The 19,685-nt window shown below is 44.3% G+C and overlaps 1 protein-coding gene across 1 annotated transcript in view; it reads left to right on the top strand.

Annotated features, from left to right (window-relative positions):
- Positions 1-18,039, top strand: part of GOT1 (glutamic-oxaloacetic transaminase 1) — a 30,371-nt gene extending 12,332 nt beyond the window's left edge. Inside the window, exons 3-9 of the mRNA XM_021699905.1 lie at positions 3,812-3,935; positions 4,394-4,506; positions 4,740-4,844; positions 6,622-6,772; positions 6,858-7,023; positions 7,769-7,911; positions 17,637-18,039. Coding sequence (XP_021555580.1) covers positions 3,812-3,935; positions 4,394-4,506; positions 4,740-4,844; positions 6,622-6,772; positions 6,858-7,023; positions 7,769-7,911; positions 17,637-17,776 — 942 coding nt within the window. The 3' untranslated portion in view covers positions 17,777-18,039. The remainder of the gene's footprint in view (positions 1-3,811; positions 3,936-4,393; positions 4,507-4,739; positions 4,845-6,621; positions 6,773-6,857; positions 7,024-7,768; positions 7,912-17,636) is intronic.
- Positions 18,040-19,685: the final 1,646 nt, after the last annotated feature.

Below are 19,685 nucleotides of genomic sequence, written 5' to 3'. Positions count from 1 at the left end.
GAGGCATGAATGAATGAATGAATGGACCAGAAAACAATCAGTAATCATTTCTTCCCTTAGATTTGTCTTCTCAAGATTTAACATTACCAGGTCCATCAACCATTTTGAGGAGACCTGTTTTCTACATTCACCACTGCCTCTTACTGCTTTCTATTTTTAGACCTTAGGATCCAGACCATAGGTCCAGTTTTCACCTCCTGCATTGTAGTATTTCAGCTTTGGAAATTCCTGAGCTGCCATCGGTAGGAGGGCTTGTGGGCCATGTGATGCTATCCCAGGTCCTCACTTTGACCATCGCCTCTGGGAGGCTTAGGGCTTTCTCTGCGGCTCATCCTTTCAACACCGTCTTCTTCATCGGCTTTGCCCGTGTTAGCACCCTGTGCCAGAGACCGTGTGAACTGCTAGGGCTGCCCAGCTTCATGCATCATGGCCTTGGCCATAAGCAGCTTCTGGTCGCTCTCCTGTTCCTCACACTGAAGACATCACATCGGCGAACTGTGGTCTCAGACAAGTGTTGTCGAATCCAGCAGGGATTTCTTCCGGCCATGTAGCTAAATCAGGAGTGTAGATTACCTCCTGGCATCATGCACACCATGTGTTGCTGGATTTTTCTTGTTCTGGACTCCCCCAGTGTAGCCACCCAGGGCTAGTTGCCTGGTTCCTTTGGAACTTTACACTTGTTACCTTCATCCCAAATGTAGGCCTTCCTTGGGCGTTTTGGAAGTTTTGCCAAAATTCGGTTCCCAGAGTGACCAAATTGATACATTATTGATTCACCCCAAATGTTTCTCTTTTAATTGCTGATGTCGCTTGTGTTTCACTGAAGCCATGCCACGTTCAATATATTTTTAGGGAGTGATAATTTCTTGAGAATTTGATGTCAAGTGTTATATACGTCATGAATGTTAAGAATTAGTTAATGTTACTGAAGTGGGTTTATTTCTTCCAAATATGTTTTCAGTCTAGTCTCCTGACCTTCTGACTTCTTTTATTTAATGAATTTGTGTTTTGAAGTGGGAGAGAAAGGAAATAAAAGATTATACCTGGGAATGTTTGCACTGATTGTCCACATACACCTGTCACATATCCATGATAACTGAAAACCAGGTTCAAGGGGAACCTTGCTCATTTGTATAGAAATAGCAACATTCCAGAATTGCTTAGGTGTTTGAAATGTGAAATAATGAATAAAGTTGACATTCAACTTAGCTGGTGACAAATCCATGAAAAACACACATATGGCTTAACATCACCTTGGTAGTGATTTGTATGAAGAATCCAGATAGATGAAATGTGAAGGCAAGACCTTGAAAGTAGGGGCACCTGGGTGGGTCAGTCAGTTAAGTGTCTGCCTTCAGCTCAGGTCATGATCCCAGGGTCCTGGGATCGAGCCGCACATTGCGCTCCTGGCTCAGCGGGGAGGCTGCTTCTCCCTTTCTCCCTGCTTGTGCTCACTCTTGCTATCTCTCTCTCTCTAATAAATAAATAAAATCTTAAAAAAAAAAAAAAGACCTTGGGGCGCCTGGGTGGCTCAGTTGGTTAAGTGACTGCCTTCGGCTCAGGTCATGATCCTGGAGTCCCTGGATCGAGTCCCGCATCGGGCTCCCTGCTCGGCGGGGAGTCTGCTTCTCCCTCTGACCCTCCCCCCTCTCATGTGCTTGCTCTCTCTCATTCTCTATCTCTCAAATAAATAAATAAAATCTTAAAAAAAAAAAAAAAAGACCTTGAAAGTAATGGGAGGGGCCTGGCACTCAGTGGGTCACCCTGAAGGACAGGCACGTTGGTGTGCCCAGCCTCCTTCCCCTGAGTGTCCACTTTGCTTTTTTTTCATGTTTCAGACAGCATTCCTTCACAGATGCTCAGACCTCTGAATACAAATAGAACACTGGGGAGGAATAACAAATGATGATAATTGGTATCACTGCCTCGTTCCTGGCTTAAAGAGGATTTCTGCCAATGAGTCACTATTCGTCATGAAGCTGACTTATTCATCATGGCTGAATGAATTTCTCCTGTTATTTTCAAGAAGTATTCCATTATCTCCTGTTTTACTGAGTGTCAAAATCAGGAATAGCTATGCTTTTAATCTGTTAGGAAGATCATTTGGATTTTCTCTACCTAGCAGCATGACACATTTTTTTTTTTTTTTAAGTAGGCTCTATGCTCAGTGTGGAGACTGGTTCAGGGCCTGAACTCACGACTCTTGAGATCAAGACCTGAGCTGAGATCAAGAGTCAGATGCTTAACTGACTGAGCCACCCAGACACCCAGCATGACACATTTTATAATATATTTCTTAACAATCTTGCATTCATGGGCTGACTGTCACTTGAGCAAGGGGGTATTTATTAGTGTACTGTTGGATTCGTGCTATCCATTAATGTTTGTTTGGAAAGTGAGTATCAATACTCATGAATGAGCTTAGTCTTCCCTTTTTCCACTTTATTCCCTTTGTTATCTTTTAGCATCAGTGTTTTGTTTTTAAAAAATTTACAGCTTTTCTTCTTGTCTAGGAAGGGCTTTTTTAGACCACTTTTATTGTGGAGAATTTCAAATATTTACAAAATAGATAATGCAATGTGATGAACAAACCCCCGTGTTGTATCCATCGCCTAGCTTCAACAATGACCCCCCAACCCCCATGCCAAAGGTGAATTATTTTCCAGCAAATCCCAGACAGCTAAATATATTTTAGAAATTATTTCAAAATTTTACAAATAATACATGAACACATTCTCCTTAATTTAAAAAATAACGTCTAGAGTAGGCCAGAGACCCCTTGACCACTATTCCCCCTCCTAGGCTGCTCCCTGGAGGTTGCCATTGTTGTCAGATTGCTGTGCCCTTCCTTTTATTTAGATAGATTTTCTCCGATGATCCTTTCCTTTCTTTCTCCTTAGTCCTTTGACATTGAGCAGTGTAGGCCATTCCTCTACTGAAAGAGTCTTGCCAAAGCCTACTAAGAATTGCGAGAGGGCAGAATCGGAGGCATGTAGGCAGGGCAGCATAACCAGGGCGGGTGACCAGATCTGAAGCGAGGAGGCCTCCTGGGTTCATTTCCAGCTCTGCCGCTCACCGCTTTCCTGCCACTCCTAGCCTTTCACAGACCACTTCTCTGAATGGATTTCCTCATGTGTATTGGGGTTGGGGATTTAGGACTTACTTTAGAGAATTGTGTAAGAATCAAATAAGAATGTGTGTGAAGGTCTTTTGTAAATGGGAAGAACTAGGACTCTGTCATCGCCCACGTGAGGTCATTTTGAGATGCGAGGAAGTTAAGGAAAGTCATCTTCACATGTCACCTTTGTTAGAACATATTTCTCCGGGTTAATGGGCCTGCTTTATAGCGATGAGTATTGCAGATTGAGGTCACTGGCAAGCCAGAGACATTTCACAGGCTTCCGCTGGAGGCATAAATTTTGATCTTGGGATGGGTGCCGAAGGGACGGGTTTGCCTTCCAGGCGGGCACACTCGAATGTGGCCTGGGTATGTCCTCAGCCTGTGTTCAGTTGGGAAGCTCCTCCAAGAGTCAGACTCCCAGACTTCCCGGGTTGAAGACCTGGCCTTAGTGCTCAGGGGCTGCTTACTGAGCAAAGGGCTTCACTTCTCATAGGCTCAGTTTCCTCGTTTGTAAGCATGGGCAAATCATAGTTATCTCCGTGCGTAGTTATGAGCTTTCCGTAAGAGAGTGTTTAAAGGGCTTAGCACAGAGCAGGCACAAAGTAAGTGCTCGTCATTACCATGGTTTTCCTGATAATCATCTGACTTCACCGTTATCAGCCAGTGACCCTGCTGCTGCTTCTCTTTCAGGTTGGAGGTGTGCAGTCTCTGGGGGGGACAGGCGCACTCCGAATCGGAGCTGAGTTCTTAGCCCGATGGTACAATGGAACCAACAACAAGAATACGCCCGTCTATGTGTCCTCACCAACCTGGGGTGAGTCCTTGGGCTGCAGAGGAGCCGGGGGAATTACCCTCATGACTCTCACTGTTTATGCAGAAAAGGTAGCCCAGCCCTGGATCAACTGACATTGGGAATGGCTTGAGCAGTGGGTTATGGCAGTATATGAGTAACCCGATGCTCCAGTCCAGATTAGGAATACTTGTTCTCAAGACTGCTGGTAGACTCGTGTTTTAGCATATGTTGAAACTTCCCCGAGGAGGCAGAAAGTATAGATACAGGAAGTCTCACCGTGGTAGGATGTAAGTTTAGTACGACTGACTGATTGAACTTGTTCTTGGTGGTTGCAGTCATTCTTCTAAGTCTTCACCCCTCACCTCGACATTGCCCAGTGAATGCTGAGCCCGTGAGGGCCCCGGCAGCTGATGTGTGTCCTTTCCAGTTATGCCTCCTTTTTTGTCAAAGCATTTAACTTTTTACCCTTCTGCTTACAGAGAATCATAACAGTGTGTTTTCTGCCACTGGATTTAAAGACATTCGGTCCTATCACTACTGGGATGCAGCGAAGAGAGGACTCGATCTCCAGGGTTTCCTAAATGATCTGGAGGTGGGCGATTAGATGAAAAGTAAACAGACCCATGGTGTCAGGAGGAGCAGGGAAGGGTCTTTGGATCAGTTGATAAGGGAGACAGTCTGAAACATCCCTACTCAAACCAAAATGGTGGTTTCTGAGTTAGCACATAAGGAAGAAATACGCTGCCCCTTGCCCAGTGTGTCACTGACTCTGACCCCCGGATATTCCTGCTAGCGTCAGAACTGATGTGGCTTCCTTCCCCTCAGAATGCCCCCGAGTTCTCCATCTTTGTCCTCCACGCCTGTGCACACAATCCCACTGGGACTGACCCAACTCCGGAGCAGTGGAAGCAGATCGCCTCTGTCATGAAGGTAGCTGCTCTTTCAGAGCATCTCTTGAAAAATAGTATTATTATTTTATGTATTCAAAAGCAATACCTGTTTATGGAAGAGTTTGGAAAATGGGGAAAAGCCTAAAGAAGAAAATAAGTATTAACTGAAAGCTACTGTTACTATTTTGGTATATAGAATATTGTTGTTGTTTTTTAAGTAGTTACACATGTAAATATATTTCTTTCACAAAGATGGCATCATTTTATCTATACGGTTTTGTAACATACTTTGTGTTTCATCTGAATTCCTTTACATGCCATTTAAAGTTCTGTAGCACCATTCCCATGCATGGCTATGTCCCATTAGCGATTGATTAAATCAGTCGATGGACATTTAGATCTCAGGTTTCTTGTTCTTCTGAACAATTATGTATAAGACTCCTTTTTATTATTTCTTTGGGATTACACTTCCTAGGTTGAAATTTCTAGCTCAAAGTGTATATATTCTTCATTAACATGTTTAGAGAATATTCAGTGAGAAATTGTTATGTGCCAGGCACCAGGGGGGTACAAGAGTGAACACAGCAGAGACGGTCCCTGCCCTCAGAGAGCACACAGCCTGTCTGGGGAGACAGCCAAGTACTGTGGCTGTGTTGATGGGGTTACGTGGAGGCATGTAGCCCAGACTTCAGGGAGTGCGTGCGTGTGCGTGCGTGTGCATGTGTGTGCGTGTGCGCATGCGCATGCTAGGAGAGCAGTAGTGGCAGAAGAAGCCATGTTGCACCTTGAAGGATGAGGACAGGTGGGGGCTGGCAGGGATGGAATGTTCCCTACAGAGGGAGGAGTGTGATCACAGCCCAAGGCAGAAATCATGGCCCATTTAAGGAATTGGAAGTAATTCTCGGTACAGCCTAGAGTCCTAAGGGGTTGTGAGTGAGTTAGAGGTAAATGGGGGCCAGATCCTGTGCTGAGGCATTGGACTTTATTTGGAGGGCAGTGGGGAGCCACTGAAAAACTTTGATGTCATCAAAACTTCGTGGTCATCAGGCTACGCAGCAGGGAGTGGGTCAGAGGGAGGCAAGATGAGACAGGCCCAGAGAGCGGTTAGGAGGCTGTTACCGCGATCCGGGTGGGAGCTGACGGGGACCTGACTGCAGGCCGTGGCAGGGGCGGACCTGAAAGGACTCTCGAGCTCCCAGGAGATGGGGTGATAGGACCCGGGATGTGGTTGGATGTAGCTGGATGCGAGGGAGGAGCTACCAGGAGTGGAGGATGCACCCTGGCCTCTGGCTTGGACAGTTGGGGGCATAGAAGTGGTGTCCACTCAGAGCATGAGTCCAGTAGGAGGGGCAAGCTCAGTTGTCGGGAGTTCTTTGAGGAGGTCGGAGGGGTGAGAATAGGGACTCCACGGTCTCCTTCGTCTTAAGTGCCCGGTAGACTAGCCCCGAGATTGTTGGGGAGCCCTGGAGAGACCAAGCTGACTAAGCTTATCACACCAGGAATTCAGAGGGAAGACTCCACCAACACAGGACACTACCTCCGTGCCTCACAAATAAGTCCTGTTGGCAAAGTGGCATCGTGACTCTAGGATGGTATACTTAAAAATATAAGGTTTACTGAAATTGTTAGATTTGTTGGTTGCTATTTAGCTGAACAGAGGAACAGATGTAAAGTGGTGGTTGAATGCAGAAAGGGAGAGCGAGCACAAATGGGTAGTGTTAGAAATTCTGTGCGGGCACCAGTTGGGGAAGGAAGGCTGGTGTCTCAGGTTGGTTCCAGAAGGATCTCCTGCCCTGACTCGCTTTCCTTCCTCGCAGCGCCGGTTTCTGTTCCCCTTCTTTGACTCAGCCTATCAGGGCTTTGCATCTGGAGACCTAGGGAAAGACGCCTGGGCTGTTCGCTATTTTGTGTCTGAAGGATTCGAGCTCTTCTGCGCTCAGTCCTTCTCCAAGAACTTCGGGCTCTACAGTGAGTGCTCTCCTGAGTTACAGCCCCGCCCCGCCCCGCCCCGCCTGCCTCAGTGCTCCGAGCTGACTCTCATCCCTCCCTTTAGATGAGCGAGTGGGCAATCTGACCGTGGTTGCAAAAGATCCTGATAGCATCCTGCGGGTCCTTTCCCAGATGGAGAAGATTGTGCGAATTACTTGGTCCAACCCCCCCGCTCAGGGAGCGCGAATTGTGGCCCGGACCCTCTCTAACCCTGAGCTCTTTAAGGAATGGTAAGAGGCGCGAGGCCTGATGGGTGAGGTGTGGGAATGTAGAACAGTTAGTTGTCCCCTTACATTTAACTCTCTCTTCCTTTGATTTTGGCAGAGGCAGGACAAAATTACTTTAAATTCTGAGTCTCAGGTACTTCTGTAAAATGAGGCTGGTGCCTACTCCCGTGAGTGTAACACACACATGTGAGTGCACAGCGCTGGCCCAGAGGAGGAAGCACTCGAGGAATGGGGCATTTTCCCAGCCCTCCCAGTACTAGGCTTCCTCCCCTAACAGTTAGGAAACACAGGAAGGAATTCCTGATAGAATCGTTTATCCAGCTGCAAGTCATTGTGACAATTTGGGGACTCTTCATTCTTATTTAATTTGCATCTATTTTGCCTTTTCTTGGAACAGTAATTTTTATATAGTAGCTAAATCTACAGTCTGCTCATTTAGGCCTGATAAAGTACATTATCCCGCCTGGGTCAGGGCCTAGGTGAATTCTGGGTTAAAACGTGAATGGTATTACTGCCAGTAGATCCAAGATGAGCACTAAACTCCATCAGAAGCTCACTTCCTTCCTTCTGCCTGGTAAGTGTCTCTCTGGTCTGCTCGTCCACCCAGCCAGGCACCCACCTACTACCACAGGGAGGTCATGATCTCATTTTCCGTGTATAGATTACATTACATTTTTTAAACCTACATGCTTCTGTGAGCCATCTATCTGCCCTAATCTGGATTGATATTTATATTGCTTCCACTCAGGACGGGTAATGTGAAGACAATGGCTGACCGGATTCTGACCATGAGATCTGAACTCAGGGCACGCTTAGAAGCCCTCAAGACTCCTGGAACCTGGAACCACATCACTGAGCAAATCGGAATGTTCAGCTTCACCGGCTTGAACCGTAAGTGTCCCCAAACCACTTCGAATGCTCACTATCAGACACAGCCCTTCTCCCTGTGCTCTTGGGTTTGGCTCTTTTAGCTGTCCCCTTTGGTCAGCCATAACTTTGGGCCAGAACAAGTTAGGTTTTCTTAGTGAAAACCTGCTGACCCGTAACTAGGATATTTTCATTTTTGTGGGCCGGGAAGTAACAGGATTTGTAGCCTGGAGCCTTGCTTTATGAAAGGTCTCGTGTAAATGCTCGGGTACCTTTTGGCTTTTCCTTAATCTTAAGTATAATTATTATACCTGATTATTCAAGGACCTAATTTCTTAACAGGTCTTTCCTAGTCTCCAAGCATCGCCCTGAAAAAAAGAGGTTATGGAGTGATCTCTCTAGTTCATAAATAAGAACTGGTAGTTGGGAGTTGAGAGCCCATTGGAAGTCTAGCGGGCAGCTGTACGTGATCTTGGGCAGCCATCGGTGGGCCATATCAGTGATTGGTTGTCCTGCTGACAGAGGATTCATTCATTTAATAACTCCCGAGCACCTGCTGGCCAAGCCATGGGTCACATGGTGCTGTTTGGCTACTTGCCTATGTGTAGAGCTTGTGTCCCGTGGCTCTAGGGACAGTTTATGCCTGATGTGGGGAAGTAAATGGAACATCAGAGGTGCTGGGCAGCACAGTAAACAGGGGCCATCAGGGCGCCTGTGTGAAATGAGCTCAGAAAAAGCAGAAGGAAATATAAACAAGAAAGGTGGTGGCGACTGTATATTGTTGATCCCTAGGAATAATTTGGGGTAAAATAAGGTTTCCCCAAAAGTAAAAGCCAATTGTCCTTGTGATTCTGGAATAGGGCATTAAGTTCATTTAAATAAGTAAAATCGTCCTTTACAATTTTTAAAATACTAAGTGTAGTGGAAATGGTATTTAGTAGTAATATTCTAAAAGCTCACAAGGTAGGGATGTCTTCGCATAAGATATCCACATTATCCCACTCTCCAGAGTAGGAAGTTTTATTATGAATTAAAAAATCGTGAGAACAGATCTGTGCCTATAACATGTAAGTTATATTTTTAGCACCTGGCGCTATTTACCCTTTTTAAAAACAAGTTTTTGTTTATGTTTTTTTTTCCCCTCCCAACATTTTATTAGGAAAAATTTTAAAACAGAACAGGTGGCGGAATTGTACCCACCACCTCGGTTCTACCGTGCTCATGCTGCCCCGCTTCCTTTATGACATTCTGTCCCTCAGAACGGGTTTGCAGCCTGTCGTCCGTGTCTTATTCTAGGAGATCTGTGAAGCCCCTGAAATGATACTTGAAAAATTGTGTATGTGTGTATCAGCCTTTTTCTAGGGAAAGAGTCCATAAGTTTAGCTTCTTTGCTGTGATGGTCCCCTCCCCTGACAAAAGGAGAGAAGTTTCATTTTCATTTAAAAAAAAAAAAAAAGGGTTGATATGGCCCGCCTGGCTGGCTCAGTGGTGGAGCACGCAACTCTTAGATCTCGAGGTTGTGGTTCGAGCCCCACATTGGGTGTAGAGATTACTTAACAATAAAATCTTAAAAGCAAACAAACCAAAAACAGGATTGGAACCCTGGAGCCACATCTACCAATGGGGCTTCGGCTTTACAAAGAGTGGTGTGCCTGTGGCTCTGAGGGTGTGAGGCTAGGCCTGGTCTGCTTGTCTGACTGTAGTCACACAGCTCACGCTTGTCAAGGCTACCTGTGAAGGTCGCTTTGTCTGGAGGGGTCCATGGTAGCACTGGGTACAGGGTCCAGATTTTCTACTTTCATACAGAGGCAGCCTAGCCTCATGGCTAAGAGCTCAGACTTGGGAGTTACACTGCCTTCCTTAAATCCCAGGCCCACCACTGACTAGCTGTATGACATCGGGAAGGTCTTCTAACTTCCCTCTGTGCCATCGATACATGGGAAAGATAAGGTTATTATCAAGATTAACTGAGTTAATATGAAGTGCTTAGAATACTGTCTGGCACAGTGTTTGCTCCTCTGCTTTTTTTTTTTTCATTTAAATTCCATTAGCCAACGTATAATACATCATTAGTTTCGGATATAGTGTTCAGTGATTCATCAGTTTGATATAAGATCCAGTGCTCATCACATCATGTGCCCTCCTTAATGCCTGTCAGCCAAATACCCCATCCCCCCACCTCCCCTCCAGCAACGTCAGTTTGTTTCCCATAGTTAAGAGTCTTTCATGGTTCTGATGACTTCTCATTCGGTTTTCCCTCCCTGCCCCTATGATCATCTGCACTGTTTCTTATATTCCACATAGGAGTGAAACCATATAATTGTCTTTCTCTGATTGACTTATTTCGCTTAGCATAATAGCCTCCAGTTCCATCCATGTCAATGTAAATGGTAAGCATTCGTCCGTTCTGATGGCTGAGTAATATTCCATTGTATATATAAACCACATTTTCTTTATCTATTCATTTGTCGATAGGCATCTTGGCTCTTTCCACAGTTTGGCTATTGTGGACATTGCTGCTATGAACATTGGGGTGCAAATGCCCCTTCGGATCACTACATTTGTATCTTTGGGGTAAATACCTAGTAGCACAGTTGCTGGGTTGTAGCATAGCTCTGTTTTTAACTTCTTGAGGGAACCTCCATACTGTTTTCCAGAGTGGATGCACCAGCTTGCAGTCCCACCGACAGTGTAGGAGGGTTCCCCTTTCACCGCATCCTCGCCAACATCTGTCGTTTCCTGACTTGTTAATTTTAGCCATTCTGACTGGTGTGAGGTGGTATCTCATTGTGGTTTTGATTTGTATTTCCCTGATGCCGAGTGATGTTGGGCACTTTTTCATGTGTCTGTTGGCCATTTGGGTGTCTTCTTTGCAGAAATGTCTGTTCATGTCTTCTGCCCATTTCTTGATTGGATTATTTGTTTTTGGGGTGTTGAGTGATAATTTCTTTATAGATTTTTGGATACTAGCCCTTCATCTGATAAGACATTTGCAAATATCTTCTCCCATTCTGTCGGCTGTCTTTTGTTTTTGTCGACTGTTTCCTTTGCTGTGCAAAAGCTTTTTATCTTGATGAAGTCCCAATAGTTCATTTTTTGCCTTTGTTCCCCTTGCCTTTGGAGACATGTCCAGCAAGAAGTTGCTGCAGCTGAGGTCAAAGAGGTTGCTGCCTGTGTTCTCCTCTAGGATTTTGATGGATTCCTGTCTCACATTTAGGTCTTTCATCCATTTTGAGTCTATTTTTGTGTACGTTGTAAGGAAATGGTCCAGTTTCATTTTCCCAACACCATTTGTTGAAGAGACTGTCTTTTTTTCCATTGGATATTCTTTCCGGCTTTGTCAAAGATTAGTTGACCATAGAGTTGAGGGTCCATTTCTGGGTTCTCGGTTATGTTCCATTGATCTATGTGTCTGTTTTTGTGCCAGTACCATACTGTCTTGATGATTACAGCTTTGAAATACAGCTTGAAGTCCGGCATTGTGATGCCACCAACTTTGGTTTTCTTTTTCAACATCCCTTTGGCTATTCGGAGTCTTTTCTGGTTCCATACAAATTTTAGGATAATTTGTTCCAGCTCTGTGAAGAATATTGATGGTATTTTGATAGCGATTACATTGAACATGTAGATTGCTCTAGGTAGCATAGACATTTTAACAATATTTACTCTTCCAATCCATGAGCACGGAATGTTTTTCCACTTCTTTGTGTCTTCCTCAATTTCTTTCATGAGTGTCTGTAGTTTTTAGAGTACAGATTCTTTACCTCTTTGGTTAGGTCTTTTCCTAGGTCTCTGATGGTTTTTGGTGCATTTGTAAATGGGATCAACTCCTTAATTTCTCTTTCTTCTGTCTCATTGGTAGTGTATAGAAATGCAACTGACTTTTGTGCATTGATTTTATATCCTGCCACTTTCCTGAATTCCTGTATGAGTTCTAGCAATTTTGGGGTGGAGTCTTTTGGGTTTTCCACATAAAGTATTATGTCATCGGCAAAGAGTGAGAGTTTGACTTCTTTGCCAATTTGGATGCCTTTGATTTCTTTTTGTTGTCTGATTGCTGAGGCTAGGACTTCTAGTACTCTGTTGAACAACAGTGGTGAGAGTGGGCATCCCTGTCGTGTCCCTGACTTTAGAGGAAAAGCTCTCAGTTTTTCCCCATTGAGAATGATATTTGCCCTGGGCTTTTTGTATATGGCTTTTGTGATATTGAGGTATGTTCCTTCTATCCCTACACTGTGGAGAGTTTTAATCAAGAAAGGATGCTGTCTTTTGTCAAGTGCTTTTTCTGCATCAATTGAGAGGATCATATGGTTCTTAAACCACCCTTGCAGCCAAGGAATAAATCCCACTTGGTTGTGGTGAGTAATCCTTTTAATATACTGTTGGATCCTATTGTCAAGTATCTTGGTGAGATTTTTAGCATCCATATTCATCAGGGATCTTTGTTTGTAATTCTCCTTTTTGATGGGGTCTTTGTCTGGTTTTGGTATCAGGGTAATGTTGGCCTCATAGGAGGACTTAGAAGTTTTCCTTCCCTTTCTATTTTCTGAAACAGCTTCAGAAGAATAGGTGTTAGTTCTTCTTAAATGTTTTGTGGAATTCCCCTGGACTCTTGTTTGTTGGGAGATTTTTGATTACTGCTTTAGTTTCCTTGCTGGTTATGGGTCTGTTCAGGGTTTCTATTTCTCCCTGTTTCAGTTTTGGTAGTTTATATGTTTCCAGGAATGCGTCCATTTCTTCCAGCTTGCCTAATTTGTTGGCATATAGTTGCTTATATGTTGTTAAAATTGTTTGTATTTCCTTCGTGTTGGTCGTGGTCTCTCTTTCATTCATGATTTTATTAATTTGGGTCCTTTCTCTTTTCTTTTTGATAAGTCTGGCTAGGGGTTTATCGATCTTATTAATTCTTTCAAAGGACCAGCTTCTAGTTTCATTGATCTGTTTTACTGTTCTTTTGGTTTCTGTTTCATTGATTTGTACTCTAATTTTTATTATTTTTCTTCTCCTGCTGGTTTAGGCTTTATTTGCTGTCCTTTCTCCAGCTCCTTTTGTAAGGTTAGCTTGTGTATTTGGGACTTTTCTAATTTTTTGAGAAAGGCTTGTATTGCTATGTATTTCCCTGTTAGGACTGCCTTTGCTGTATCCCAAAGGTTTTGAACAGTTGTGTTTTCATTTTCATTTGTTTCCATGAATTTTTTTAATTCTTCTTTAATTTCCTGGTTGACCCATTCATTCTTTAGTAGGATGCTCTTTAACCTCCAAGTGTTTGAGTTCCTTCCAAATTTCCTCTTGTGATTGAGTTCAAGTTTCAAAGCATTGTGGTCTGAAAATATGCAGGGAATAATCCCAATCTTCTGGTACTGGTTGAGATGTGATTTGTGACCCAGTATGTGATCAATCCTGGGGAATGTTCCATGTGTACTTGGGAAGAATGTGTATTCTATTGCTTTAGGATGGAATGCTCTGTATATATTTGTGAAGTCCATCTGGTCCAGTGTGCCATTCAAAGCCCCTGTTTCCTTGTTGATCTTCTGCTTAGATGACCTGTCCATTGCTGTGAGTGGGATGTTGATTATTGTATTATTACCAGTGTGTTTCTTTAATTTGGTTATTAATTGGTTTACATAATTGGCTGCTCCCAAGTTAGGAGCATAAATATTTATAATTGTTAGATCTTCTTGTTGGATAGACCTTTTAAGTGTCATATAGTGTCCCTCTTCATCCATTACTCTACAGTCTTTGGTTTAAAATCTAATTTGTCTGATATGAAGATTGCTACTGCAGCTTTCTTTTGATGTCCATTAGCATGGTAAATGGTTCTCCACCCCCTCACTTTCAGTCTGGAGGTGTCTTTAGGTCTAAAATGAGTCTCTTATAGAAAGTATATGGATGGGTCTTGCTTTTTTATCCAATCTGATACCCTGTGTCTTTTGACTGGAGCATTTAGCCCATTTACATTCAGAGTAACTATCGACAGATATGAATTTAGTGCCATTATATTACCTGTAAAGTCCCTGTTTCTGTAGATTTTCTCTGTTTCTTTCTGGTCTGTGTTACTTTTGGGCTTTGTCTTCACTTACAGGATCTCCTTTAATATTTCTTGCAGGGCTGGTTTAATGATCACAAATTCTTTTAGTTTCTGTTTGTCCTGGAAGCTCTTTATCTCTCCTTCTATTCTGAATGACAGCCTTGCTGGATAAAGTATTCTTGGCTGCAATGTTTTTTCTTATTTAGTTGCCTGAATATGTCATGCCAGGCCTTTCTGGCCTTCTGCAGATAGGTCTGCTGCCAGTCTAATGTAGATTAAGGAGCTCTTTCCTCAAGCTGCTTTCAGGATTTTCTCTTTAGCTCTGAAATTTGCAAGCTTCACTATTATATGTTGGGGTGTTGAACTATTTTTTTTTTTTTAAAGATTTTATTTATTTATTTGAGAGAGAGAATGAGATAGAGAGAGCATGAGAGCGGGGAGGGTCAGAGGGAGAAGCAGACTCCCTGCTGAGCAGGGAGCCCAATGCGGGACTCGATCCCGGGACTCCAGGACCATGACCTGAGCCGGAGGCAGTCACTTAACCAACTGAGCCACCCAGGCGCCCTGGGGTGTTGAACTATTTTTATTGATTTTGGGGGGCGTTCTTTCTACCTCTTGGACTTGAATGCCTGTTTTTTCCCCCCAGATTAGGGGAGTTCTCAGCTATGATTTGATCAAATATACTTTCTGTTCCTCTATCTCTTTCTTCTTCCTCTGGGACCCCAATAATTCAAATATTGTTTTGTTTTATGGTATTGCTGATTTCTTGAAGCCTCCCCTCATGGTCCATTGGTTGTTTTTCCCTCTTTTCCTCAGCTTCCTGCCTTTCCATCATCTTGTCTTCTATGTCACTGACTCTCTCTTCTGCCTCATTTACCCTAGCTGTTAGAGCATCCAATTTATACTGCATCTCATTGTTAAAGCATTTTTAATTTTAGCCTGATTAGAATTTATTTCTACACTAAGAGACTAGTGTCTTCTATGCTTTTTTCAAGCCCAGCTAGTAACTTTATAATCATTGTCCTGAATTTCAGCTCTGACATTTTACTTATATCCATATTGATTAGATCTGTGGCAGAGAGTATTACCTCTGGTTCTTTCCTTTGTTGTAAATTCCTCCTTCTAGTCATTTTGCCCAGAGAAGAATGAATGAATGATAGAACAAACTCAAAATATCAACCATGACCCAAGTGAAATACACACTAGACATATCCAAAGAGGTCAGCCACCAAAATGAAAAGAAAAAGAAAAAAAAGGTGGGGGGAAGAGAGAATATAATCTTCCAGGTGGACAAAACAGGGTGATCCATTTGGTCCTGGGTGTATTTTGGTCTGTTTGTTAGAAGACACTCAATCCCAAAATTGTAAAGAAAGCCAAACCTATATATATACAAAAATGAAATTGAAGACAGTGAAAGGAAGCCAGAAATGAAGAGTGTATCTGTAAAATGTAAATGTAAAAATGAATGTTAAAAAATGACTTAAAAATAAAGAGCTGATAAAATAAGAAACTAGTTGAAAAGGAAAAAAAAGAAAAGGAAAATTTTAAACTGAAAGATGAAAGAATCATGAGATGAAACCTCGAATTATACATACCTTTTTTCCCTGGTGCTGGAGTTTTGCAGTTCTGTGTGCTCCATAAAGTTGGTATTCACCTGATGTTCCAGCTGGTCTTCTGGGGGAGGGGCCTGCTGTGCTGATTCTTGGGTGTCTTTGCCTGGGCAGAGTTACACCACCCCTTGCCAGGGGGCCAGGCTCAGTGTAAGCTCCTTCAGGTTCTTCTATGTGGCTTTTCTTCCCTGAAGGCTTTCCAAGCCGATTCAGAGGCTGAAAATAAAATGGCCACACCCTGATCTCCAGCCCCAGAGCTGAAAGATCAAGGCCCTCTCTCTTCAGTAAACTCTCAGGGAAATGCAGTCTTCACTTTTGTGTGCGCCAAACTCTGCAGACTCCTGCAGTGTGCACCCGCACCGATCCTCCTGGGGGAGGGAGGAGGGTTGCTGAGGGCCTGCTGCTTGTAGGGCCCCTGGATGGAGAGCAGTCACCCGATCCTGCAGCAGTTCCTGCTTTATGGCAAACCAAGCTGAGCACCCACTGCTGGGCTCACTGACCATAGCTAGTCTCCCGAGTATTGGAGTGACTCAGGCACCCCCATTCTTTCCGTGACCCCGGGGATCCTGAGACCACACTGTCTCATCTAGGATTCTGCCCCTCTTGGCCAACTGAGCACCTATCAGGCAGGGATGTCTCTCACCAGAGCAGACCTCTAAAAGTTCCTATTTTGCGCTCTGGGGCTGTATCACTTTCCGGTAGCCAGCTTCCGGAGGCTCCCTCCCCTGCTGATTATCTTCCGATAAATCCCCTCCAATTCACTTCATACCTCCTACCTTGCAAAAAGTGGTCGCCTTTCTATTTGTAGAATTCCAGCAATTCTTTTCTTACCTCTCAGGTTGAATTCATAGGTGTTCAGAATGATTTGATAGTCATCTAGCTAAATTCAAGGGACCAGATGAAACGAGGACCCCTACTCTTCCACCATCTTACCTCCCTCTGCTCCTCTGATTATTAAGATTTTATTACCATCTGAGTTCGGGCTGCTGTGACATAATACTATGGGCTAGCTGGCTTCAACAACAGACATTTTTTTCTCAGCATTCTGGAGGCTGGGCAGTCTGAGATCAGGGGGCCAGCGTGGTCAGTTCCTGTGGGGGCTTTCTTCGAGTTTGCAGCTAGCTGCCTTCTTGCTGTGTCCTCCCATGCTGGGGGTATGGGAAAGGGAGAGAGCGCACATGCACACACATAGCAGCTCCCTAGTCTCTTATAAGGGCACTCCTGTCAACACAGGGGCTCTACTCTCTGGGCGTCATCCAGACCTTATTACCTGCCAAAGGCCCCAGCCCCTAATACCGTCACATTAGAGGTTAGGGTTTCAACCTAGAAATTTTGGAGGGACACAAATATCCAGTCCATGACAATTACCCATTCCTTCAAATCAATAGTGCTAATTAAGGGTGCTAATTATTTAGACAAAAATCAAATAAAATTATCTCATGCCTTTGCAATAAACCAAAAATCTCTAGAGATTGTGGCATAAGGGAAGGATAGGCAGTCCCTTCCTATTTCCTGCATGAGCATTTCTGCAAACACGCGGGATAGCCCTCCTGTGTGTGTGTGAATGAGGGACCTGAGAAGTGCCAGGTTACAGGGGCCTTGGCAGTATCTCAGCCTACAGGTTCATGCACACAGCACTTACCCACTACCTCTAGCACAGGGCCTTGGACGATGTGCTGTGAGAAGGAAACGTCAAAGGGAGTTTGCTGCTGTGTGTTTGGGGAGAAGCAAACCCCCTTCCTTCCAGGGGTTAAGGAAGAGCTAAAGGAAGCACTTCAAACCAGTTTTTCATATCAGTGGAATGTTCTTAAGTCTGAGGCTTGTTTTAAAAGGGTGTCCTGGTGAAGGTAATATGCAAGCTTCCGTTGGGAGGTAGTCCCACATTAAAATTTCCCATTGGGAGGAGCCATATTAAACTTTCTGGGGATTAGAAATAAGAATCAATGGAGCATACTTCCCTATGTTTTTGAATTGAATAAAAATAGCTCCTTTTATTTTGTTTTTCTGTGTTGGGGGAAAGAAGGAAAACGGCAATTGTCATGGAATCTCTGAACCCCCATTGCTGAGAGGATGCCTACTACTCTCATCCTATTTCTTTTGGTTTTCAACAGCCAAGCAGGTTGAATATCTGGTCAACGAAAAGCACATCTATCTGCTGCCAAGTGGTCGGATCAACATGTGTGGCTTAACCACGAAAAATCTAGATTATGTGGCCACCTCCATCCATGAAGCAGTCACCAAAATTCAGTGAAGAAACACCACCCAAACCAGCACCACCAAAGCGGCCCTCTGTCCTGTGTGTTCCCTGCCTGTGCCAGCCTCGCTGTGTGTGCCACGGATAGAGACTCCGGAGGACTGGAATCTGCTCTGGTGAGGTGGCTTCCATTTAAGGCGGCCCCACACGAGGACAGCATCCCTTGTGAAGAAATGGGGGCCTGGGATCAGAGCCCCTTGGGAGGCCGGAGCAAATTAAGGTTTTTATTTAAGAAGAATAAAAAGGTACTTTGATCATGAGACGTAGTTATCTTGCTCCCTTACTGGAAGCCAGAATGTTGCCTCTGTCGCTCCTGGGCTTCTGTGTTGCTTGACTCTGCACAAAATCTTGCCCCAAAGATCAAGTTGTCTGAAGAGCCAACTGTGATTGTGAGTGTTGGCTGTATCATTAAAGCTTGTCATCTCTACCCAGAGTGTCAATCTCCTGCTCAGTCTGCATGGTTGTGTCCCTAGCCCCAAGCTTTAGTTGTCTGGGGCAAGGAAGGTAAGAGAGAGATTTACGACTCACACACACACTCACACATACACTCTCACACACACTCTCTCACACACACACTCTCACACACACTCTCTCACACACACACACACACCTGAAACGGAAGTTTAACACAACAGTATTTACCCTTGCTGTGAGCAGTGTGTCCGATAGTTTCTGTCCTATTGGGTTCTGTTTCACTAAAGAAATGAAAGTTGATTGAGACCCATGGAATTGATTTTGTGATCCACTAATGGGTTGTAAGCCACAGTTTAAAATGAATGCTCTAGAGGGATTTGCTAGTTGATAAGAAAAAACTAAGAGGTGACAGTATCTCCAAGGGGGCAAGAGAAGTCTGAGACAGTAAAATGGTGTGTGGCCCTCCAAAGTGCAGATCTACTCCACAAAGCCTCAGTTCTTAGTATTTCATTTCTCTTGTTAGGGAGAATTTAATTTTTCTCTTGGGGTAAGACACGAGTGAAAAAAAATGGTTAAAAACACTTCTTTAAACCAAAATGTCCCTACCAAAGTTCTAAAATATTTTTGTGTTAAAAAAAAAGCCCCAATCAAGGGGAATTGGGCCCTCCTTCTATCCTGACATATAGGCTGATGTTCCCCTCCATGTTCTAGTCCCCTCCATGCTCACGTGAAAAAGCGTTTTGTGTTTGGTTTGGGGAGAGCTGGGCTTTGGGAGTTCCACAGGTTTCTTTACCGTAGTCGGACTTCAGGGCCTCTCACGCAGGTGCACACTGTGAATTTCAGAGGCAGGACTGTCCCCTCAGGAGGAGGGGCACGCCCACCTCCAGACTCTTGCCACTTCCTTGCTGTGTAACCTTGAGCAAGCCACTTAATGACTCAGAGCCCGTTTCGTAAACTAAACTTTGCAGGGTGGTTTTGAGACAGAAACAAGCAAATGTATCCTAGCACAGTGCTTGGCACAGAAAGCCTTCACCCAAACAGCTGCTACGGTCATTTATGATTATTGCTAGTAAGGGTAGCTGACTCTGGAGGCTCCTGGGAGGAATCTGTAGTTGTCCATAGGCCACTCATTGACCTTGACCTTGGTGGGGGTTTGAGAAACCCCTAGTAAGTGTCAAATTCCAACCTTCCTTCCACAAAGACGTTAGATGCCCAAACACAGCTCCTCACTTCTCTGGCTGTTGCCTCCCATTGGCTTACCATTGACCAATATGCCTGGCCCACCTCCCCTGTGACTTTTCCCAGCTCCCACTGGATCTGTGCCACTTCGTTTCCTCTCCAAAGGGTCTGTGGAAGCGAGGCAGTGCGCCCAGCACATTATCTCAAGGGCTGGCTCCCAAGACCTTGAACTTGGTGCCTCGCCCATCACGTGGGTTCAACAAACGCCAGCCCTTCTCATTACCGACTTCGTACTTCTTGTTCTCATTCACAC

The sequence above is a fragment of the Neomonachus schauinslandi genome, chromosome 6, assembly GCF_002201575.2.
Source record: "Neomonachus schauinslandi chromosome 6, ASM220157v2, whole genome shotgun sequence".
In the NCBI taxonomy this organism is placed as follows: domain Eukaryota; kingdom Metazoa; phylum Chordata; class Mammalia; order Carnivora; family Phocidae; genus Neomonachus; species Neomonachus schauinslandi.
Note: the sequence above shows the minus strand (reverse complement) of the source record. Positions and strands in the feature narration are given on the sequence as shown.